The sequence below is a fragment of the Trachemys scripta genome, chromosome 1 (genome assembly GCF_013100865.1).
Source record: "Trachemys scripta elegans isolate TJP31775 chromosome 1, CAS_Tse_1.0, whole genome shotgun sequence".
In the NCBI taxonomy this organism is placed as follows: Eukaryota; Metazoa; Chordata; order Testudines; family Emydidae; genus Trachemys; species Trachemys scripta.
In genome coordinates this window covers 25701966-25726555 of record NC_048298.1, presented here as the reverse complement: position 1 = coordinate 25726555, position 24590 = coordinate 25701966, and the positions used below count along the sequence as shown (strand labels likewise).

At 42.0% G+C, this 24590-nt stretch overlaps 1 protein-coding gene across 10 annotated transcripts in view; it reads left to right on the top strand.

The window, feature by feature from the left end:
- Nucleotides 1-24590, top strand: part of SRPK2 (SRSF protein kinase 2) — a 280377-nt gene that overhangs the window by 178888 nt on the left and 76899 nt on the right. For all 10 annotated transcript variants that reach the window (XM_034766274.1, XM_034766305.1, XM_034766342.1 and 7 more), the window contains 4 exons: nucleotides 7960-8068; nucleotides 8723-8810; nucleotides 9041-9128; nucleotides 14823-14929. In XM_034766274.1, coding sequence (XP_034622165.1) covers nucleotides 7960-8068; nucleotides 8723-8810; nucleotides 9041-9128; nucleotides 14823-14929 — 392 coding nt within the window. The remainder of the gene's footprint in view (nucleotides 1-7959; nucleotides 8069-8722; nucleotides 8811-9040; nucleotides 9129-14822; nucleotides 14930-24590) is intronic.

Here is a 24590-nt window from a genome sequence, read left to right as displayed (position 1 = left end):
CATAAGTGAATGAGTTCCAGGTTTTGTAGTTTTAATTTTTTTAACAGTATTTCATAGAAACAAAGTGATCTTGTGTCCTGGCCCAAAATTCCTTCCTGACATAGTAACTCTGTTTAATCGGAAACATTGTATTAGTCTCTGTTTCCAGTTTTCTTTCCAAAATGTCATAATCTATGTGGGGACACTAGATCACATAAGTTCCTAAATATCTAGTTAAGTCAAAAGTCTTCCAGAAGTCAGCTATCAGTTGATATTTTGTGACCTATGGTAATAAATCAATAGGGTTGTTTGTCTCAGCCAGACATTTAAAATGGATTAGACATTGTATTAAAACTTCTTACAGGTGTTCCTGAAAGATTAAAAGAACAGGAGTACTTTTGGCACCTTAGAGACTAACAAATTTATTAGAGCATAAGCTTTCGTGGACTACAGCCCACTTCTTCGGATGCATATAGAGTGGAATAAATATTGAGGAGATATATATACACACATACAGAGAGCATAAACAGGTGGGAGTTGTCTTACCAACTCTGAGAGGCCAATTAAGTAAGAGAAAAAAAACTTTTGAAGTGATAATCAAGATAGCCCAGTACAGACAGTTTGATAAGAAGTGTGAGAATACTTACAAGGGGAGATAGATTCAATGTTTGTAATTCAGGATTGAATAAGGACTGGGAATGGCTGAACCATTACAAACATTGAATCTATCTCCCCTTGTAAGTATTCTCACACTTCTTACCAAACTGTCTCTACTGGGCTATCTTGATTATCACTTCAAAAGGTTTTTTTTTTTTTCTTTTCTTTTCCCCTCTTACTTAATTGGCCTCTCAGAGTTGGTAAGACAACTCCCACCTGTTTATGCTCTCTGTATGTGTGTATATATACCTCCTCAATATTTATTCCACTCTATATGCATCCGAAGAAGTGGGCTGTAGTCCACGAAAGCTTATGCTCTAATAAATTTGTTAGTCTCTAAGGTGCCACAAGTACTCCTGTTCTTTTTGCGGATACAGACTAACACGGCTGCTACTCTGAAACCTGAAAGATTAAAGGCTCTTTCCACATCCTTAAGGCAGCTTCCATGGTCTACTTAGTTTTGGAACTCTGATTTTGTGGAATGACATTGAGGGTGGCAAGGGCTTTGGTCCCAAATGTTTGGTTCAGTGATGATGGTGCTTACCTGGCTCCAATAGATCCAGATTTCCCAAAAGTTTTGGACCAGCTGACTGAGTGCCAGCACCCTGACAGTGTGGCTCAGTCACACCAATATCTTTGAAGTATTAGTTATAAGTAGGGCTCCGTGTTTGTCATGGGGAGGTTGTGGAAGTCACGGATTCTGTGACTTCTTCCTGCAACCTTCCTGATTTCTGCAGCGGCCGGAGTGGCTGACCCCAGAACCGCCCAAAGCAGCTGGCCCTGAGGATCACCCAAGCAGTGGCTGGTGCAGCTGGCCGCCTGAGTAGCAGTCGGGGGCAGCGGGAGCAGCCACAGCTTGGTGGCTCCCGGCAGCAGTCCCAAGGCAGCTGGAGCGGCGGGGGGCCCCTGGGGCTCCCCCCTCGCAGTTGATGCCATGGGCCCCCGGGCTCACCCCCTCTCCCCAAGCTTCAATCAGGGGTATTTATAGTATAAGTCATGGACAGGTCATGGGCCATGATTTTTTGTTTCTTGCCTGTGACCTGTCCATGCCTTTTACTAAAAATACCTGTGATTAAATCGTAGCTTTAGTTACAAGTAACTTTTCTTTTAGTGTGTTGGGACTGAATTGCAAGGAACAACACCTTTATAACATCTTATGTACAAGAACCTGACTGAATGGACTGTGTGGTGTGACATGGAGCCCTATAAAAATACATTTCTCTTTTGTTCTCCACTCACTCTGTGTTTGGAGATTGAGAAGAATATGTCTCTGCACAGGGAATTGAGCCTGGAGGAGGTAATTTTGCTGAGGAACCTCAAAGTCTGCTTTTGCTTATATTGATTCCTAGCTTGTTTGTAAGTAATTTTATTAGTTTGAGAATATGTATTCTGTCACGCCGTCTGGAGTGGCTCACAACTGTGAGTGCCTACCTTAAGGCAGACTGTCAGAAAACAAGGGCAGACATCCCTAACTAGTGGTTTATTTTATAATTAGATTTTACCACGCCAGTAACAATGTGAACTCCTGGATCACTATACCAGTCTTACCATGGAGTCACAGACAGTCCCCTTAGACTCTCTAGCCTATTTTGCGATAATAGTCACTTAAAGCAAAAATCACACATCAGATTTCTCTCAATCCCAAGAGACCAGTCACTTACCCCAGATCAATTGGTACTCTGGATCTTACACCAAAGACAATACTGGCAGCCAATTCTATAATAAACTAACTAAGGGTTTATTAGCTAAGAAAAAAGAATGAGAGTTATTGAGAGATTAAAGCAGGTAAAATATGTGCACAGGTGAGTCACCGTTTGTAACTCCAAATGGTGGCAGTGATGTAATAAACTGCCAGTTCCCCAAAAGTCTTTCAAGGTACCCAGATTGTCTTTTGGATCTCCAGTTTGCATCTGGCACACTTCCCTGTAAAAGTCCAAACAGTTCAGAGATGAAGGATCTTTCTTGGAATCCATTCTTATATCTTCTTCTGTCAGAAGACCAGCTGACAGTGTCTCTACCCGCATGGGCTTTTCCTTTGATGACAATGGGTGAGGAATGCACTTTGAATCTCTGACCTCAGTCATCACCACAGTGGCCATTTGCTTTGGAATTAGCACCTTTTCTGATAGTTCTTCATTAGCATTCCCCAAGGCTTCTTTGATGTCTGATGAGTTATTTAGTTACAGGGATATACGTAATCTAAATGTTTGCTATTACATTATAACGGGAACAGATAAGTGAAAACAATGCCTGTAACATCCCATTAGTTTTATGAAGTTTAAACACCCAAAACACTAATCGCTTTGATCTATACTAATACACAAGTGAGAATAGTCTCTGACATGACCTGGTCTGCAAGCATCACATATTCACCTTTTGCTACCTTTTCTGTTTCTGTTAATCTTCCCGTACCTTACATTAAGGGGGAGGAATATAAAAATTGGAACTTACCATGTTCCATTAGTGTGTCTCTTCTTCTCTTAACTGCATCCTCAAAACCATCTGAGACTCCTCATTAATTTTTCAGTGAAACATTACCATACTTTGCCAGTAAATCAACCTTGATCTGAAATCCCAAGGTGGGGCCGCTTTGAGGACTGAGCAGGTAATTCGACTTCCATACACATTAAACACTTGAACCTCTATTAACTGTGCCAACAAATGTGCGTAGTCAGTACCTAACTGATTTTATTGTTAATGCTTCTACTAAGAACTTCACTTGGGTCTCTAGCTCATTTCACATTGGCCAGCAAACATCTCTCAGGTGGTAATGATTTTTTCAGTCTTTAGGCTAGGATTGATTTGAACTAGCAACCTAAAGTGTAAGAGTGCAGTTATCAACCTGACGAGCCTTACTGTACTCCTAGGCCATCAGTATAGAATTGGAGCTCATTATCTTCTCTGATTAAATAACATAAGAGGCAGAAAAGCATTTCTAAAAGTATCTACTGATGGAAATTAAAGAAGTAGACAAAAAAAAATGAAAGTATCTAATAGCGCGCACAAAGTTCATAGAATACCATGACTAGCCTACTTGTTCCTAATATATATGTATAGTTAAGTTAGGCCTCTTACATTTTTCTATGAGGTCATGGTCATTAGTTGATGTGATATCATTAAAGGGGGGAACTTCTTTTGTGTGCAAGAAATTGATTTAATTAGATCAGTCACTGTTCCCTGAAGACTTGATTCAAAGCCCAGTGAAATCAGTGGAAAGACTCTCCTTGACTTCAGTGGGTTTTAGATCAGGTCTGTTTTAAATATCCACTTGTCTAGAAATGTAATTAAATCTCAAAATTCCAACTGCCTGATTTGTGAAGGCATATATGAACCATGATGCTATTATTCTCCTATTTCTGAAAAACCTTAAACATTTGGAGATTACTCTCAAGAGACCATCATCAGTTGGAATACTTTGCCTCTCTGATTTTCTAGTTTCTTCTCCAGAGATGTCTCCCATTCATTCGGTTCACAAAGGGGATAATTCCCTACACAGCAGTGGAATTCATCAGCTACGATTACCAATACATTCAAGAGCATTAAGGAATACATTAAGGAATAATGATCTCTCTTATTTTCTCTCTCTCTCTCATGCGTTCAGCAGTTGCATCAGAAACATCATTATTTTCTGTGGAGAACTGAAAAGCACAACACAGCTTTTGTTATGATCTGAGCAGTACTACTTATACACTGAATATTTACAAATCCTGGTGTTTGTATCACCCAAAAGTACACAATTTCATTAACAACCCCCCCCCCCCCCCGGTGATGGGGTGCCCCATTCACTGCTATGCTTGTACCTCCTTCTGGCCGCTCTTGGGATTAGCTCACGAGATCGACGCCCTTTCCCGGGGTCACACGCTGTCACTCTGTCTTTCCCTCTGGTCTGTAGCCCCTTTCTCACTCCAGGAACTGCAGTATCCTTTTTGTGACTCGGCCCTCTGGCCAGGTCACTCAGCATTACCCCCTTCCAGAGTATAGGCTTTCAGAGTCTCTGTCACTCCTGCAGTGACCCGGGCAGTTCACTGTCCTGCTGGTGCCACTTTCCCAGTGGCAGGAAGGGGAATCCGGGCCAACTCTCTACTCCAGGGTTCCAGCCCAGGAACCCTACAACATGCAGCCAAGGTCTGTTCAGTTGCCAACCTTGCTGCTTATACCCTGGGCTGCTTCCTATCCTCCAGGAAGTCAGCCTCTCTACTGCCTCCTCCCAGGGAGCAAATGTGGGCTACTTGTCTCTGTAGCCCCCAAACACACCCCCTTCTCCCAGGAAGTGACTGCAGACTACCTTCCTGCTCTCAGCTCCCTGGCTTTATGGAAGCCCCATCTGTACCCACACAGAGGAGCTTCCTCTAGTTAGGGCTTTCCTCTCAGACTTCAGCCTAATAGGTTATTTGGCCATCTGGCCTCCATTAACCCCTTCTGGGCGAGCGTGGGGTGAACACCCCAATCATACCTCCTAATTCTGTATGAATGTTTGTTTATAACTCACTTGCCTATTGCTTTCTAAATAACCTTTTTTTGTGCTATGAAGCATTGAAATACATCCCACTAATCACAGCAAAGGAGACACCAATATTTAAAATGCCTTTTTCCTAGTACTGGTGTTACCTGGTGCTTCAGAACTGCAAATTAGCACCCCACTGCTTCAAACATGAACAGGAATAACTTTGCATATGTGGGTGGTGTCATTGACTACTCTCATGAGTAAAGTTACCCCTGTGCAAGTCTGCAGGATTGGGGCCTAGGGCAACAGAAAAAGGTGCTGTGAAAAATGCACCCAGAGAAACAGAGCATTTTGAATTCTATTACAGCAGTAGTTTTGGGGGTGATGTGGTAAAATAAATAAATTTTTATATGAAACTGGCAGTATTCTAATAATGTGATCCTTTACTAAAAAAGAACAGTCCTGAATTGAATGAGACTCTGGCAGTTTATCTGTCCATGAGACACATCTATTGGTGCCTCATAAGGTCCAAAATACTGTGTACCACATACCTTATTTAGGGAGAAGAATGATTTTGAGTCATATAATCACAGTAGGACCCATTTATACCACTTTAGTAGTGTAAAGAAACGTTAAAATGGGCACCCATTTGTGTTCCTTGGTATGTTTGATGACTATTAGGGAAGGTGTAAGATATTTCAGACATTTTTCATTTTGTCCTGTTTAATTACAAAGATTTGCTGTGTAACTTAAAGGTGCTAAAACTGAGTCTTAAATATTTTCAGCTTCTAAAACTTCAGTGAGGAAAATTGTATCTTTTGCCAAGAGAATGATTGCGCAGGGAATAATATTTCATACTTCTCAAATTTTGCATGCAACAGATTAAGTGTGCATAAGAAAAGAAATTATTTAGTAAGTTGTGTTAGAGATGTACGTAATCTTGGCTGTCAGATCAACAGATTTAATTCTTCTCAGAAATGCAAACCCTTTTAGGAGTAGGAAGTGATATTGCTCTTTCCTCCCTTTTCCACTATCCTGCATATGTCTCTTGAGATCTGTCTTTCTTTATTTCATCTAACTAGTAGTTTAAACCTAGATTTATGGAGAATTGGTATGAATCCTTTGATTGTAATCCAGTTCTGTAGTTGTTAGGAAGCAAGTTAATATTTATTCAGATCTTCAGTTTCTAGCCTTCCAGCTATACAGTTAGGTCTGTTAGTTAAATGGTCAAGCTAGTTCTTTGGTTTTGTTTGTAAGATGATTTCTCCATTGGTGTTTGGTCTTGCAGTGGATTTGTGTGTGTGTGTTGACCAAATGTTTATGATGAAATGAATAATATTAGGTGACTGCTACAGACAAAGCCTTTGGACTGTGCATGGACATGTGCAGGATCAGGGCTTCCCATCTTAAGAAGTCTAAGATATCTGCTACCTTTGAATATGAAGTAGATAGCAAAGTTTCAGTATTTCCTTTGAGTAAATATGCTCTAGGTTTTCTCTTGAAGAAATCTGCTCTGATCCAGATTTGGAGTGCTACTGTAAAAAAAAAATCTGTTGTTGCTTGAGAGTTAAGAATCTTAAGGTTTGGGAATGAGACACATCTTTTATTAGTTACCACAGTGCATTTTTAAAATCAAGACATTGTGTTCCCAGTTATGGGATGTCATGGACCACAGGGTGAGCTCTACCTTGTATCACTCTTCAGTGCATCCCTCCTAGTGATAGGCCCTGGGCCTCTACCTCACTTTAGGGGGAGTCCCAAGATTCTACCATTCTTAGATTGAACCACTAGGCTTCAGAACCCTTCTTTCTCACTGTGGCTACTTTAGCAGATCCAATTTGAATTGGGTCCCTGCAGGAGTCTTCTATCTTGGGAGCTTTGTGACCAGAAAATATATCAGTGACACACTGCAGCCTTTTAAAAACAAAGTATTGTTTAATAGTCAACAGGAACGAACTAGTCAGAGTCTTGTATTAAAATAATGAATAAGTCCTACACACATGAGTATTACCTTAACTTTATTCTTTCCTTACAAGTTTTGGGTAAGTTCCACTCAGCCTAGACACCCCTACTCCTGGCCTTGGACAGCCAGCCACTGCAGGATTCTCTCCGGCCTGGTCTACACTTACAATTTAGATTGACCTAGCTATCTTTCTGAATGCCATAGTTAAGCCAGCCTAACCCCTGGTGTAGACACAACTAAGTCAATGGAAGAATTACCAGCATTCAGGGAAGTGGATTGCCTGAATTGATGGGAAACCCCTTTCTGTCGATGTAGGAAGCACCTGCACTGCCGTGCTATAACGGCATAGCTGCAACACTTGTAGTATAGACATAGCCTCAGTGCCACTCTGTCAGATACTCCCCTCCAGCCAGTGCTGCCTGCTCACCCTCCTTCCTTTCTAGGCTGGAATCTTTAACAGTTTAGTTCCCTTTGGTGTTAGGTATGGGGCTGGGAAAAATAAAATTGCAAGTCTTGCAGGAGGGCATTTTCCAATAATAATGGCCCCATAGTTCTGTTGAGTACTCTTGGTAATCTCTTGGGAGGTTTTGTCTCCTACTTGTTTTCCCCCAACAGCTTCCTTTGATTTAACTCTGGGCAGTCATATAGAATAATATCAAGCTGGTAAACTGAGGCATATAATTTTCATAGAAATACAGAAATCTCCACATTTTCCACAAGGGAGGGTGTAAAGAATGTAGATGTAGAACATTTTTGAGGCAAAATATTGTAATTGTAGAAAAAAACTTATTGCAATTTCCTGATTTATAGTTTAGGACATCTTTAAAAGGTGTTTGGTATTAAAGGAATAAACAGGTAAGTAGAAGTATCTGCTTATTTTTCTGAATGTACTTCTTCTTTTTTTTTTTTTTGAAAGGTGGCTATCATCCAGTGAAAATTGGAGATCTTTTCAATGGCCGGTATCATGTAATTAGGAAGCTAGGATGGGGACACTTCTCTACAGTTTGGCTATGCTGGGATATGCAGTAAGAGATCTACATATATATATTTGTCTTTAAACTTCTTTTTTCCATTTCTAATCAAGTAAATGCTGATTTGTTATAGGTGCAGTAACTTTTGTTTTAGATACAGGCTGACGCTATCCACATGTTTTGTTGTGTCTTTGTTGTTGTTTGGTAAACAACTGTATATAGAGCTGTCCACAGTGTTTTTCTCCTTTTGGATAAGGATGTATTTTATAAAACTTGTCAGAAGTTGAAGTCTAAGTTTTATTTTGCTTAACAAATTCTCAGTGCTTATTGAATTCACGTTTTCTTGAACTGGAGAGCAAGCTAATGTTTTTATTCCTCCTGTATCCTTAATAGTAAACTGATTAAATGGTAAAATAGAATTGAAATTCCTCTTTTAAAGCCATTACCATTTAAAATATTAATAATTCTGTAATTTCAATATTGTAGAAACAATGCATAAAATACAGTTCTAAAGGTATTGTTATTCTCTGTCAGAGTGCACTAAATTATGTGAAATATTTTAACTACTATATTATTGAGAATTTAGGCGTTTTCCCCTTAATTTTAAGGTAAAATTACCAAAATTTTCCAGATATAATCCTCTGAAGTATGCTTCATAACATCTTTCAGTTCTGGTCATTTGTTGAATAAGTTTTTATTATTTTCAAGGGGGAAGAGGTTTGTTGCAATGAAAGTTGTAAAAAGTGCCCAGCATTATACAGAGACAGCCTTGGATGAAATTAAGTTGCTCAGATGTGTGAGTATTATATTGAGTCCTCAGTACTAATAATGGTAAATTATGTATAGGTACAATGGAAGTAAATGCTTTCGAACATCATTATTTTCCCTAAATCTGTTTTCTAAATATATGATATTACTTCGTTGTCATTATTTGTAAGGCTCTATAATCTTGTTTAAATTAGTAGAAAAAATGTATTACCCTTCTAAAAAGATGAATTGTTTCCAGTATCTTCTTTCTTTGCTTAGGTTCGTGAAAGTGATCCTAACGATCCAAACAAAGACATGGTTGTACAGTTAATTGATGACTTCAAAATTTCAGGGATGAATGGAATACGTATCCTTTTTTGGCTATTCTTCCTAATTAAGATTAAAATGAAGGGGATAAATGAGTATTTAATTTTTATACATTCATGTCTTAGTGTATGCAGAGTGAAGTCATTTTTCAAAATAAGCTGCTTTCTTTAATTTTTTTTTAAAGTAAAATTTAAGACCATCACAGTGACATTTAGTCATGTACTGTATTACAATGTGTAATTCACTTTCCCTAGTTTCCCTATAGCTTTATAGTTTTAAATGTAATGAAGAATAAAAGATAAATAAACATTTTAAATTTGTTCCTTGATGAACAGGCTTGCCCACTAGACCATCAGAAGACAGGAATATTTTTAAAAAGTTGAAATTTTATTTACAGTGAACAATGTTTGTGGTTCTTCTAACCTTTCCAAATAACATAGTTAAGAAACATGTTGTGCATTAGTTAGTGTACTGTGCTTCATTATTATTATTATAGATACTGCAGTACATCCAATTAGTGTAGGTAGAAAAAGATTTTTTTCTAAAAACAAACAAGCAATTTATGTTGAAACATTATTAGATTCCAATGTGTGTTACTGTTGTAATATATATAGAGAAACTTAAAAAAGAAGGGGTAATCACTCGTTTTAGATAAGGAAGAATCATCAACTAATCAGTTATTTTGTTTCCATCCTTTAAATTGTTTATTAATATAAAATATGGCTATGTAATTGTCTGGAGTGTTCTTTAATTCCTGTAACTGTCTATAGGAGGGATTCTGAGTGACAAATAAAAAACACTTGGTAACTGAATCTTTATGATACTTTCTAGAATTATAATCTGTAATGATTCTGATGAAAAGCCATATAGTAAAATATAGTAAGGATAGGAAATAATAAATGTGGAAGACTGGATAGATTAGAGGATTGGTAATAGGGTCTGGAGCCTTTTACCTCTAAATCACTGGTTGAAATCCAGCCCAGAGCGGTAGTGAGTTTATGTTCCTCCTGTCTGATGGAGGCCAGTGGGGAGATCCCGAGTTGGCTCCTGAAGAAGGTGGTATGTGTCTCCTACTGAGAGGTGTAAGTACATGGAGTTTCTCCTGTTGCTTCATTGGTCAACGATGTATAGAAAGGATGTAGAGAAACTAGAGAGGAGTCAGAGGCAAGTGACAAAGATGATCAAAGGGATGGGATGCAAGCGATATGAGCAAAGGCTGAAAGAACTGAGTGTGTTTAGTTTGGAAAAGAGGAGATTAAGCGGGGACATGATAGCGGTCTTCAAATATTTGACAGGCTGCCATAAAAAAGATCGAGAAAAGTTCTCTTGTCATGGAGGACATGACAAGAGGCAGTGGGTTCAAACTACAACATAGCAGATTTAGATTAAATTTCAGGAAAAACTTCCTAACTATAGAACCTTGGAGCAGATTGCCTAGGGAGGTTTTCAAGAGGAGGCTAGATAGCCATCTGTCTTGGATGGTTTAGACACAACAAATCCTGCATCTTGGCAGGGGTTAGAACAGATTACCCTTGTGGTCCCTTCTAACCCTATGAATCTATGATTCTAAATAATTTAAAATACACTAGAAATAAGGGATACTTTTAGAAATTTTATTTTTACTGTTCTACAGTGAAAATGAAAACAAAAAAGAATCTCTTTCATTTTCTTTTTTTAAATATAGCTACTATTTTTTTAATATATAGCTACTAGTTAATCTTTTACTGGTAGAACATACCATTTCCAATGGAATGGTGGTATTATAGTTACTTTAAAGGTTATTGACAAAAATTGCATCATTAAAATATTGATTATTTGGTTCATCATCTAGGGCCTGATTTGCAAATATTTATGTACATGTTAACTTTAAGCATCTGAGTAGTCCCATTGAAATCAGACTACTCATGTGCTTAACATTGAGCATAAAAGTTGTGTTTACAAGACTAAGGCTTGCATTATATTTTTATCAGTTAAAGAATCAATTTGAAAGCACTTAGAGGATAATAGGGTGATAAGTAGTAGCCAAAAAATGGTTACCTACCTTTTGTAACTGTTGGTATAGATAGAATATCAGGGTTGGAAGGGATCTCAGAAGGTCATCTAGTCCAACCCCCTGCTCAAAGCAGGACCAATCCCCAACTATTTTTTTTGCCCCAGATTCCTAAATGGCCCCCTCAAGGATTGAACTCATAACCCTGGGTTTAGCAGACCAGTGCTTAAACCACTGAGCGATGTGTTGCTCATGTCCATTCCATGCTAGATGCATGTGCACCCACGTGCGCGGTCGTTGGAGATTTTTGCCTTAGCAGTATCCGTAGGGTCAGCTGTGGCGCCCTCTGGAGTGCTGCACTCATGTGGCGGTGTATCAGGCACTGCCAGCCCTATGCTCTCTCAGTTCCTTCTTACCACCTGGTGTGGTTAGTCAGAGCACCTTTCCTTGCTTATCAAGGGCTAGTGGTTTTTCTTGTCTTACTGACTTCAAGTCTTAGGGCCTTTGTAAATAGTTCGTTTATAGTAATTAGTTATGTAGTTGTTAAGTATAGTTGATAGTTAGAAGTTAGTGGGGACTTTACCCCAGGCGGGTCATGCCCCGGTCTCCCGGGTTTAAGCCCTGTGTGGACTGCAACAGGTCTATTCCTGTGAGTGACCACCATAGCAGCTGCCTTAAGTGCTTGTGGGAATTGCACGTCATGGATTGGTGCCGGATCTGTAAGAACTTTCGTCCCAGAACCCAGAGGGAGCGTGACATTCATATGACAGCTCTCCTGATGGAGCATGCCCTTCGCCCGGCTTCTGAGCCGGCCTGCCAGGTTGCACCGAGACCTTGGCCTCTAGATGCACTGTGCCACTGGCACTGGGTTGTACCCAGCACCACTCCCCATCACCGGTGTTTAAGAAGAAAACAAAAAAGCACAACTCCCCGGCACCGAGGAAGAAGGCCCGGGGTCATCTAGTAAGGGACCTGGGCCAGGCCACTCCTGAGCCACGTGTTCATGCCTCTCCGGTTGGAGCCACTAGCCTCTTAAAAGATCCGCCTTTGACTCTCGAGAGTGGTATGGGATTCAAACTCCTGCCAGAACCGTCGTCCTCCCAGCCTCCCCTGACGCTGAGAGAGCACAGGTCTCCGCCCATGCTGCTGATGACACAGGTGCCACAGGACTCACCTAAGGCTCCCCAAGGGGGTAAGCCAGCCTCTAAGACCCCTCAAGGGGCAGTGGGCTGCCGCTGATTGCCTGAAACAAAGCAGCGATCCTCTCTGCCACATCCTGGATTCCAGGAGTCACAGTCCAGGTCTGGAACTTCTCTTTGGTCATCGAGACCAAGATCGAGATCTCGACGCGACTCGCATACTGCTGTTGGTGCAAATTCTCCTTTCGGTTGTCCTCTCAGTGCTAGTCCCAATCACTGTGCCACAGGAGTGCTTCCCATCTTGGCTCAGGTCTCCCCAGAGAGGTTGGGGCAGAGGAAACTACTCCCATCCCTAACCCTCCTTCTCTGGTGGTGGATGAAACCCTGGGGGCTGCTCAGTCATCCTTGTCACTGGACGAGGAGGTTGCGGGACCCTTGAGGGCCAGCCCGCCGGACGATTTTAAGGAACATTAGGCTCTACTTCGGCGGGTGGCTGAGAATTTGAGCTTGGAGGTGCACAAAATGGCAGAACAGGAGGACACCCTCTTCAATGTCCTCTTGGCCTCTACCCCAGCCCAGGTTGCGCAAGCTTGCTGAGTCAGTGCATAATGAGACGCGAACGTGTGGCCAGATGCCCAGGTAGCAGCCCGATAGATCTCTTGGATTGGTACCTGTTCCAGGAAGGCTGCCGATTACACCTGTGCCCTCATCGAGTGTGCTGTCACAATCGCCGGCAGAGGCACCTTTGCCAGCTCATAGCAATAGTGGATGCAGGCTGTGATCCAGGACAAGATTTTCTGGGCAGACACAGGGCAGACATCCTGTCTGCGACAGCAACAAACAACTGCATTGACGTATGGAACGGCTGTTCTATCTGTGTAGAAGGCCAGCACCCATCTGATGTCCAGGACTGCAGCCTGCATTCCTCATCTGTTGCATGACGCTTGGGACAGAAAACTGGTAAGTATATTCCCTGACCAATATGAAACTGGGAAACTACTTTGGGCAAAAAAGCCGGGTGCAGGCTCAGCTGGACCTTGTTCTTGTAGAAGGCTGTATAGGGTGGCTCCGAGGTGAGCGCTCTGATCTCAGACATCCTGCAGGTTGATGCTATGGAGACCAAGAAATAAACTTTCCAGGAGAGAAGCAGGAGAGAACAGGAAGCCAAGGGTTCGAAGGGAGGACCCATGAGCCTGGACAGCACAAGATTCAGGTCCCAAGGGACCTGTACCCTTGCTAAGTGGTATCCTAGAGGATCATAGAGTGATAAGTAGTAGCCAACATGGATTTGTCAACAAATAATCATGCTAAATCAACCTGATTCCCTTCTTTGACAGGGTTTCTGGCCTAGTGGATGTGGGGAAATAATCAACACAATAAATCTTGATTTTAGCAAGACTTTTGACAGTCCCACATGACATTCTCATAAGCAAACTAGGCAAATGTGGTCTAGCTGCAATTACTAGAAGAAAGGTGCACAATTACTGTAGTTGAAAAACCATACTCCAAGAGTAGTTATTGATGGTTTGCAGTCAAACTGGGAGGACATATCTAGTGGGTCCTGGATCCAGTACTATTCAAATATAGTAACTTGGATGATGTAGTGGAGAGTTCACTTATAACATTTGCAAATGATGCCACGCTGGGAGGACTTTAGAGGACAAGAATAGAATTGAAAATGACCTTGATAAATTGGAGAATTGTCTGAAATCAATTAGATGAAATTCAATAATGACAAGAGCAAAGACTACACATAGAAAGGAAAATCAGATGCACAACTAGAAAATGAGGAATAACTGGCTAGATGGTAGTACTGCAGAATGGGATCTGGGGGTTTCACAAACTGAATATGAGCCAGCAATATGACACAGTTGCAAAAGACTGATAAAATTCTGGAGTATATTAACAAAAATGTCATATGTCAGACATAGGAGGTAATTGTGCATAGTAGAGTGGAACTGGTGAGGCCTCATCTGGAGAATTGTGCCCAGTTTTGAGGACCACACTTTAAGAAAGATGTGGACAAACTGGAGAGAGTCCAGAGTGGAGCAATAAAAATAATAAAAGGTTTAGAAAACTTAATCTATGATGAAATGTTAAAAATGGTCATGTTTAGTCTTAAGAAAAGAAGTCTGAGCAGGAACCTGATAAGTCTTCAAATATGTTAAGGGCTGTTATAAAGAGGATGTTGATCAGTTGTTCCCCGTGCCCATGAGGATAGGACAAGAAGTAATGGACTTAAACAGCAGCAAGGAAGATTTAGGTTAGATATTAGGAAAACTTTCTTTCTAGAAGGATAGTTAAGTACTGGAATAGTTACCGAGGGAGGTTGTGGAATCCCTGTCACTGGAGTTTTTAAGAACAAGTTAGACACCTGTCAGAGATGATCTAAGTATACATAATCCTGCCTCAGCTTGGGTGGACAGACTAGATGACTTTTCAAGGTCACTGCCAGTCCTGCATTTCTATGATGCTATGATTTTCATTCTGTTCATGAGGACTATTTTTTTAGAGGGACGATGGGCACTTTAGCTAAAGTGCAAAAAAGTATTATGGTTGAGCTAAATAAGAAGTTACCTTGTAATTATCCTTATTTAAATCCCAGATGTCTGTATGGTCTTTGAAGTTCTTGGACATCATCTCTTAAAATGGATAATCAAATCCAACTATCAAGGACTTCCTATCCGTTGCGTAAAAAGTATAATTCGACAGGTAAGATTTGCTAATGTTTTAATTTTTTTCTACAGTGTTGCTTTACTTTAATGTTAATGTGTTGATACTTCAACTGCAGATCATACCAGGAAATATACGGTAGGTATTAATTTCATAGGTGTTCCCATAGGTAGCTGTTGAGAGTATCTTTTCCTATAACATGCATTTGTGCACATTGCTTGCTTTGTTTGTGTAGATACTCCATTGGCTACTGAGCTCTTTCACAAAACATATGCTTAAATTTTTAAGTCAATCTGTTTCTTACAAATTTAAGAGTATTTGAAAATAAGGAAATCAGTTTTCTTGATTAATAAATCGACCACAATTTCATCTTTCATATTGAGCCACCTTCAGAATATACAACACAAGATCAATGGAAAATAATATAAACATAATTTTTAAAAAATTAATACCGATTGCATCTCTGTCTGAAAAACAGATCCTCAGGAGATATACATTAAAAAGCCAAGGACAGGATTTTCAAAAGTATGCAAATGATTTAGGAGCATAGATCTAAAGATGATTAGGCACTTTTGAAATTCCCACTATTAGAGTTCTCTCTCATATGTGCATTCCTACATTGCACCATACAAACCAAATTGCTGGGGAGATGATCTTACAGAAGTGATGTGCCAGAGAGGGGAAAAGATCAGACATATTATCTTATTGTTACAGCCCTACCAAATTCATGATCCATTTTGGTAAATTTCATGGTCATGGGATTTAAAAAATCATAAATTTCATGATTTCAGCTCTTTAAATCTGAAATTTCATGGTGTTGTAATTATAGGGGTCCTGACCCAAAAAGGAGTTGTGGATGGTCACAGTGTTTTTGTAGGGGGAATTGCGGTACTGCTACCCTTCTGTGCTGCTGCTGGCAGCGGCACTGCCTTCAGAGCTGGACAGTTGGAGAGCGGTGGCTGCTGGCCAGGATCCCAGCTCTGAAAGCAGATGTCATGGTATGGTATTGCCACCCATACTTCTGCGCTGCTGCTGCTGCTTGCAGAGCTGGGCCCTCCGTCAGCAGCTGCCACGCTCCAGCTTCCCAGCTCTGAAGGCAGCAGAGCAGAAAAAAGGATGGCATGGTATACTATTGCCATCCTTACTTCTGCACTGCTGCTGGCAGGGCAGTGCCTTCAGAGCTGGGTGCCTGGCCAACAGCCGCCGCTCTTCAGCTGCCCAGCTCTGAAGGCAGCGTAGAAGGGTGGCAATACTGCGACCCCCCTAAAACAACTTTGTGACCCCCCCTGCAACTCCCTTTTGGGACAGGACCCACAATTTGAGAAACTCTGGTCTCCCCTGTGAAATCTGTATAGTATAGGATAAAAGTACATAAGACTAGTTTTCACAGTCTGTGGCATGTTTTTCATGGCCGTGTATTTGGTAGGGCCCTATTCATTGTGTTTTTTTGGTAGATCATTATATCAAAATTAGTGATGGTCCAGATCTGGATGATTTCCAGGGTGACCAAAGTCTGTGATGCCAAGTAGTTTTTTTGCAGTTTTGCACTTATGTATATTGCTAATATCAACACTATTTTTTTATTGTATTATTTTTAAATAATCAATCTTTTGAAATAATTCTTCCAAATTGTTTTCCCCAAATTTCTTGCCATATTTGAACTGACATGTCTCAACATTTAATTAAATAGCCTGAGTGAAACAGAGGCCCTGATGCTGCATCTTCTTGTATAGGGGTGAAACCTTATGCTCATATAGTCAGTTGTAGAGTGAGAGCCAAAATTATTTGCTAAACAGCAGCCTAAGATGGGTCAGTGTAAGGAGTGATCCGCTTTAATTTTTTTAAAATCAGTAATGCAGTATTTGATATACATATTTCTAAAATAAATTAAATCCAGTGATTCAAATATCACAAAGCTTTTTTATAACTTTTATCCTTATATGATTTGAATAAGGAAAAGATACATGAAATTTCAATTAAGACAAGTGTAATACAATAAGGTATTGTACATATAAACAATACAAAGTATAATTAAATTATAATTGAATATGAAGGGAAAAGAAGTGAAGAACAAAACAAAAGGAAACTGAATACAAGGGGAGATGTAGGAATCTGTATAAAAATGCTTTCTGCAAGGATACCACCTGTGCAGGATTCTCACTACTTGCTCTCAGTTTCTTAAAATGATGCATATATTCTCCAAGCTTCTCAAGGTGTTTTGGCTTTGAACTTTCTACTCAGTTCTTTCTTGACCACAGACAGCAAAGTAGCTCCTTATGTGAGCTCTACCATGTCAGATGCCTCTCCAGCTCTGTATCCCATTCCAGTTTTGCAGTGCTTTAGGTAACCTTTAAAGAATGTCCTGGCCTTCCAGTCATGTGTGATTGTTTATTTCAAACTAGTGGTTCATGACTCTCTCTGTATTCAGGAACATGAGCCAGGCTCCATCCTCTGCACTCACAGGTTCTGCTCTTTAGCTTGATCTTTTAGCTCTGGAACTTTGGCTTGTGAGTCCTTCATTTCTTCACAGTGCTTTGCCTCCTTTTAGCCTCAAAAGGTTTCAGCTCTTTTTACCTTCAGGAGGTCTCAGCGGATTTTCACTGCAAGACTTGAAAGCTGTGTTCATACGTTGATGGCTTCTACTTAGTCACAGAGCAGCCATCAGATTTCTTTGACACTACATGTGCCCACTAGTTAGTCACTTTCTGTGTGAAATCAAGGATGTTGCAAGGCTATTCTTTACCCTCAAATTGTGATGCCTAATCTGAAGGAGAGAGGTCACCTGCACGGTGCTGTGCTCTAGAGACCTGAGCTTTGACACTGAGGGTATGTCTACACTACAAATTTAGGTTGATTGACATTGAGCCTCCGATTTAAGCTTGTCAATCTTGAATGTTCCCAGTATGTTCGTTGTGTTGGCGGAGTGCATCCTCACTAGCAGGGCTTGCATCGACGCATGGAGTGCTACACTGTGGATAGCTATTCCACAGTGCATGGAGTCGATTGGAATGTTGGGTTGGGCTTGCAATGCCTCATAGGACCAAAAGAGTTGTGTGAGTGGTTATGGGAACATGGTGTTAGCATCCCATGATGCACTTACCTTCCTCCCTCCCTCCCTCCCTGAAATCAACAGCAAAGAATCCAAGTCTTTTTCGCGCCTTTTTTCCTTAGCCTGGGTCACCCGTGCAGACGCCATAGCATGGCAAGCATGGATCCTGCTCTGGTGTACACTGTTGTTATGAGCATTACAAACGCCTCGTGCCTTATCCTGCAGTATTTATTCAGCTGAAGCAGGAGCTGCCGTGTGGAACAATGTGATGCCATGCAAGCAGCCCTGCTGGAAGCCTTGGAGTGGAGTAATTCACAGATGCTGGCGACAGTCGCGCATCACCTTGGCAAGGTGGAGCGCCGATTCTCGGACTGGGAAACAAGCAATGACTGGTGGGACCACATAGTTACGCAGCTATGGGATGACGAGCAGTGGCTACAAAACTTTCAAATGTGTAAGGCCACTTTCATGGAACTGTGTGAAGAGCTTTCCCCAGCCCTGAAGCACAGCAGTACTAAAATGAGAGCTGCTCTGACAGTTGAGAAGCAAGTGGTGATAGCTCTGTGGAAGCTTGCAATACCAGACTGCTACCGGTCAGTGGGGAATCAATTCAGAGTGGGTAAATCTACTATGTGGTCTGTTGTAATTGAAGGTGCCAGGGTAATAAATAGACTTCTGCTAAGAAGGGTAGTGACTCTGGGAAACGTGCAGGACATAGTGTATGGTTTTGCGGCGATGGGGTTTCCTAACTGGTGTGGGGCCATAGACGGAACGCATAGCTCTATCTTGGCACCAGAACACCTTGCCAACGAGTACATAAACCAAAAGGGGTACTTCTCAATGGTGTTGCAAGCGTTGGTGGATCACAGGGGCCATTTCACCGACATCAACATGGGATGGTCGGGAAAGGTGCATGATGCGTGCATCTTTAGGAACTCCGGTCTGTTCAGAAAGCTGCAAGCAGGAACTTTCTTTACAGAGTGCAGAATAACCGTTGGTGATGTTGAAATGCCAATCGTGATCCTGGAAGACCCAGCCTACCCCTTGCTCATGAAGCCGTACATAGGCAGCCTGGACAGCAGTAAAGACCGGTTGAACCATAAGCTGAGCAAGCGCATAATGTTTGGTGGAATGTGCCTTTAGATGTTTAAAAGCCTGCTGGCGTTGTTTGCTTGCTAGGTTAAACCTCAGTGAAAGCAATATCCCCATTGTTGTTGCTCCCTTTATTCCACAATATCTGTGAAACAAAGGGAGAAAAGTTTCTGGTGGAATGGGGGGTTGAGGCAGATCACCTGACAGCCAATTTTGAGCAGCCAGACACCAGGGTAATCAGAAGAGCACATCGAGGGGCACTGCATCTTCGTGAGGCTTTGAAAACTCGTTTCAGCATGACCACAGTAATGTGACACTTATGTGTGTTGTTCCTTACCAATCTGTCCCCTTCATTTCATATACTCCCCTGTAAACTCCCACCCCCACTAACTACTGTGCTCTGAATGAATAAAGAGCCTTTTCTCCTCAATCCATTAAGTTTTATTATGCTCACAAACACTGAGAGACAGCAAAGAAGAGTAAGATAACCTGGGGCAAAAGAGCTGATAGCACTGGGGGGTAGGAGTGGGAAACAAGGACAGCTTTCTTAAAATTGCACTGCAGTAACAATCAAAGGTGTGGGAATGGGTGCCTTCTGGTTCTTGTACCCTCCCCTGGAGTTGAGTGCAAGGGATACTGGACTCCTCCCACCACCGCATCCTAGGATTTCTGGGAGAGGAGGATGTGGAACTTGGTGGCGATGGCAGCAGGTTCAGCATAGGCTGCAGAGGGACTTTCCTTGAACCTCAATGTGTCTGTTTGCTCCCTCTTCATGCATACCATCCCTTCCTGCATGTCACACTCATGTTCCCTGCATGTTCTCCTGTCCTTGCTGTCTTTGTGCAGGCTTTTGGACAGTGCAATCCTCCATGTGCTGAGCTCCATCTTGTCACTCTCAGAGGCATGCATTAACTCATTGAACATGTCCTCCTGAGTCTTCTTTTTCCGCCTTCTAATCTGGGAAAGTCTCTGTCCCGATGTGGAGGATGCACCAGTGGACAAGTTTTCAGCTGCAAAGAATACAAAGGTTAGCATTGACAGTGCATACATTGTTTCTGGTGCAAGGTTAATTCTTTTTATAAAAGAAACACCCCTCAATTCACTCCCCTGCAAACCACAAAATAATTACAACCGCTGGCTACTGCAAGAGTTGGTTTGCTGCTCCAGCCACAGTGAGTAAGGCCATGAAGCATGGGCAAGAGGTCTTGTGCTGCAGCTTTTGTGAAGACATCCTTGGGATCAATGGTTCCAACCTCAGAAAAGCCCCCTTTTCCCTAGCAACCTGGATGGTCCTTGAGGACAGGCACCAGCGTAAAGTCCTGCAAATAGTTTGATTGTTACAAAGCGGCACCGGGTTGGGGTGGAATGGAGACAAACAGGAAGCATCACCCCCCCCACCCCGCCCTTTTAAATGCTGGTTGCAATACGCAGTGATCCCTTCCAACCACAACCAGGGCACACTCAGGAAAGCGTGGTTGTGTGACCCAGAATTAACCAAATGGGTGGATTACTTGTCGAATTATTTGCAGCTTAAGGGCTAGCATTTAAAACTTCCCCCGTTTCCCCTAGGTGACCATATGCAGTATCACTCTCCTGAGGGTAACAGAGGCGGAAAGGGAGCAGATGCTGCAAGCATCTGGGTACACACCTGGTCCTTATGCTGCTGTGCTGTGTACCACAATGATGCCAGAAGAGTTAATACTGGAGTGGTGTGGGAAAGTGTCCTACTGTGGTGGATGAAATAAGGCAGCCTTTTCCAGAAACCTTCTGCAAAGGATTGCAGAGTACCTCCATGAAAGCTTCCTAGAGATCTCCATGAAGGATTCCAGGGCCATCCCTGTGCACATAAACAGTCTTTTTTGGAGAGCACCCTCTGCATAGCTGGAGTGGCCACCGATAACCACTATTCCTATTTTTTGTTCAGATTCAACATTAAAAATAATAGCATGTAACCCCTACAGTTCGATTGGAAATGTGTACTCACCAGAGGTGTCTTCCCTGGTATCGTGCTCCGCCAACAATTGATCCCATGAGGGGATGGGCTCCAGCATTTAAAAAAGTTCTTGGCTGTCACGGAGAATGGATCCTCTGCTTGCCTGCCTTGCATTCTCCTCCTCTTCCTCGTCAACAATGTCCTCTTCATCGTTGCTCGAGGTCGTCCGGGGCTCCTAGGAGGTATCCACGGAGTGTTTTGGGGGTAGTGGTGGGGTTGCCACCAAGAATCGCATGCAGCTCCTCAGAGAAGCGGCATGTCTGTGTTTCAGAACCAGAGCAATTGTTTGCCTCCCTTGTTTTCTGGTACGCTTGCTGAAGCTCCTTTATTTTCACGCGGCACTGCTATGTGTCCCTGGTGTAGCCCTTCTCCCCCTTGCCCTGTGTGATTTTGGCATAGATGTTAGTGTTTCTTCTGCTGGATTGGAGCTGTGCCTGCACAGACTCTTCTCCCCACACAGCAGTAAGATCCATCACCTCCTATGTACTCCGTGCTGGAGCACGTTTGCAGCCTTGAGCATCCATGATCAGCTGTGTTGGCGAGCTCTCCACGTTGATCAAACAGGAAATGAAAATTTAAAAGTTCCCGGGGCTTTAACAGTGGGGCAGCTGTTTCCTGTGTACCTGGCTGAAGTGCAGTGGAGTTGAAAGTGCTCTCTAAAGTGGTCACTGCAGAGCACTGTGGGATACCTCCTGGAGGCCAATTCATTCAAATTACACAACACAGTGTCTACACTATTCCCATGTTGATGCGTGGATATCGACTCAAGTGCTATGCCTCTCTTGGAGGTAGTGTACAAAAGTCGACTTTACAAGCCCTTTAGGTCGGCGGAAGGGACTCGGTAGCGTAGACATGTACTTTATTAACTCGACCTAATGCGGCTTATGTTGACCTAACTTTGTAGTGTAGCCCAGGCCTGACTCTCATTCCGAGGATGGGGTTACCAACCCATAGCTGTCATTTTCTACATAGAATCTTCCTGGCGCAGAATAGGTTTTGGAGTTTTATGGATGGAGTGGAGGAATTTGGAGACATAACCATAGGCGCGTGAAAGAGATTCAGGCAAAACAGAGGTATTTTTGACAGATCATTTAGCCCCTGTTGCCTTTAAGGCCAATTATTCTGCAACAGTGATAGCATCCTTGGGGTAACTGTCTTTGGAATGAGAGCTAACATCAGAAGTCAATGATCAGCTGAGACTTGATGCTTACCAAAATCTGCACTGAAGCCCCTGAGTTGTGGGTCTTAGTGGAGTCCTTCACAAACTAATAAAGGCTATTCTTACATGGCAAGTCACTTCTCAATAGTGGTATAGGTTCCAATGGTGTAGGATTATTCAGCAGTGTGTTTTATACAGCTGTAGCCTCCACATTTTCTAGACTGCAGTGGTGTTAAAGAAAGTTCTAAAATCCCTTTCCAAGGTCGTGATAAGTACTTAGCTTAGTGGACATATTGTCATGCCAGCCCACCCAGCTTTCTTGTTTCATTTGGTATCAGTGCACTCGGCAGCTGGCTGTGTTGTTGCTCGGGGATCATGACCACAGTTTTCAAAGCTAGGTGCCTAACATTTGATTTCAAAGCTGCAGGTGCTCAGGACCTCTGAAATTAAGGCACTTTTATTGGAAGCCTAAATAGGGATTTAGGAGATTGATTCTGTAGGGGGTATTTATGACTGTTACATAAAGTTTTACTTTTTTTTAGAAAGGCTGACTTTTTCCTACCGAAAAGCCTAAATTAATTAATTAATTAGCAGTTGATATAACCCTTGACTGAGAACTCAGAACTCCACTCATGAAGCAAATTAAATTCTACTTAATTATTATGTATTAAGAGCAAGAATAAAATAAAATAGACAGGTCATGTAACAGCACATTACATGTGATTCTACATTCTGTAGTTCTACATTGTTCTGCAAAACCAACCAAGATGCGTAGTAAGATTATTTCAAATTTCACTCACTTAGGCCTTGGCTACACTGGCGCTGTACAGCGCTGCAACTTGCTGCGCTCAGGGGTGTGAAAACGCCTCCCCCCCCCCCCCAGCGCAGCGCTGTAAAGCGCTAGTGTGATCAGAGCCTGCAGCGCTGCACGCTCACTCACAGCGCTGCAAGCTACTCCCCTCGGAGAGAGTTGGCTGCGCGACTACACTTGTGTGCTTCACAGCGCTACCGCGGCAGCGCTGTGAATTCCCGAGTGTAGCCAAGGCCTTAGCAGCATTCATTGTTAGTTACAGAAACAAAGGCTTCAGTTATGAAAAAGTTTATTGTATTATTCAAGTAAGATGTTAAAATGTATAGGTTACTTGTCTTTTCTCCTGCAGGCTGCAGGGGCTTTAAAATAAACAAATTCCAAAATTGTATCTGAAGGATTCTTATCTGGATATTTTAAATGGAAGGTCTTAGATGTTATTTCAACTAGGCTATTAATACTTAAGAGTATGGGGGTAATTCTTATGCTCTGTTCAGCTGTAGTCCCAGGTACAAAGTAAGGTAGTTGTGGAATTGCATTATGTTGTGATGTGACTTACCTGCGTTTTTTATTTCTTGCTTTTAATAATAAAAGTAAAATTTGGTTTACTTGGTGGGTTGAGTCCCAAGTAATTTGTCTTCAGCTATACCAAATGCAATTATTTGGGTCTTTTTCTGTTGGAAGTCAGCCTCTGATAAAACTTTTTAAGAGTTTAAGACTTTGTTTAACATGAGTGCCAAGTGATGAATATTCCTTACATACAGCTTAGGCACCCAAATGTTGAAAATGTTGGCCCACACCTATATGGCTGTCTGCATATTATATTTTGTATGATCAGGCAACCCTGAACCTAGAGGGTCATGCCAGGCTTATATAGCCACTAGAGGTCGACAAAGAATTGTTCAATTATAGGTATATATGTATATATCTACATAGGCTGTAGGTGGTATGTTCACTGAATACTGACGTTTGTATTCAGTTTTTCAGGAGTGTGTTTGCTTCAGTATCACGGTTCTGTGGTTCTGCTCCAAGGCTGGGGAGCCCAGACTCTTCTATGTTCTACAGTTTTGTTTCCTCTGGATGTCTCTCCTTGGAATTGGTTGAATTTTGTTCTTTTGTTTGATGGAACACACCCTACCAGTCCTTGAGTAGGAGGCCTGATGTGGTAATTACCAGGGAGGTAATTTTTTTTCTCCTTTTTTGTTGTTTGTTTAAAACAAAAACAGGAAAAACCTGTCCCTTGCACTATGTTGCCTTTGTTCTGTCTGCCCTTGTTAGTTAAAACTGCCTTTTCCATTGGGATATCTTCCTCCTGCTGCTGCTGCTTTTTTTTTTCTTATTGGTATTACAGTAGAGTTTAGGAGGCCCAATCACTTTTCAGGGCCCCATAGTACTAACAAATAACATGAAAACAATCCCTGTTCCTGAGAGCTCAGAATCTAGGTTTGTAACAAGATGTGACAAGATTCTTATTACCAGGGCTGGCTCTAGGCACCAGCAAAACAAGCTGGTGCTTGGAGCGGCACATTTTTAGGGGCGGCATGGCCGGCGCCAGAATGCCGTCCCTAAAAATGTGCCCCGGCCGCCCTAGCTCACCTC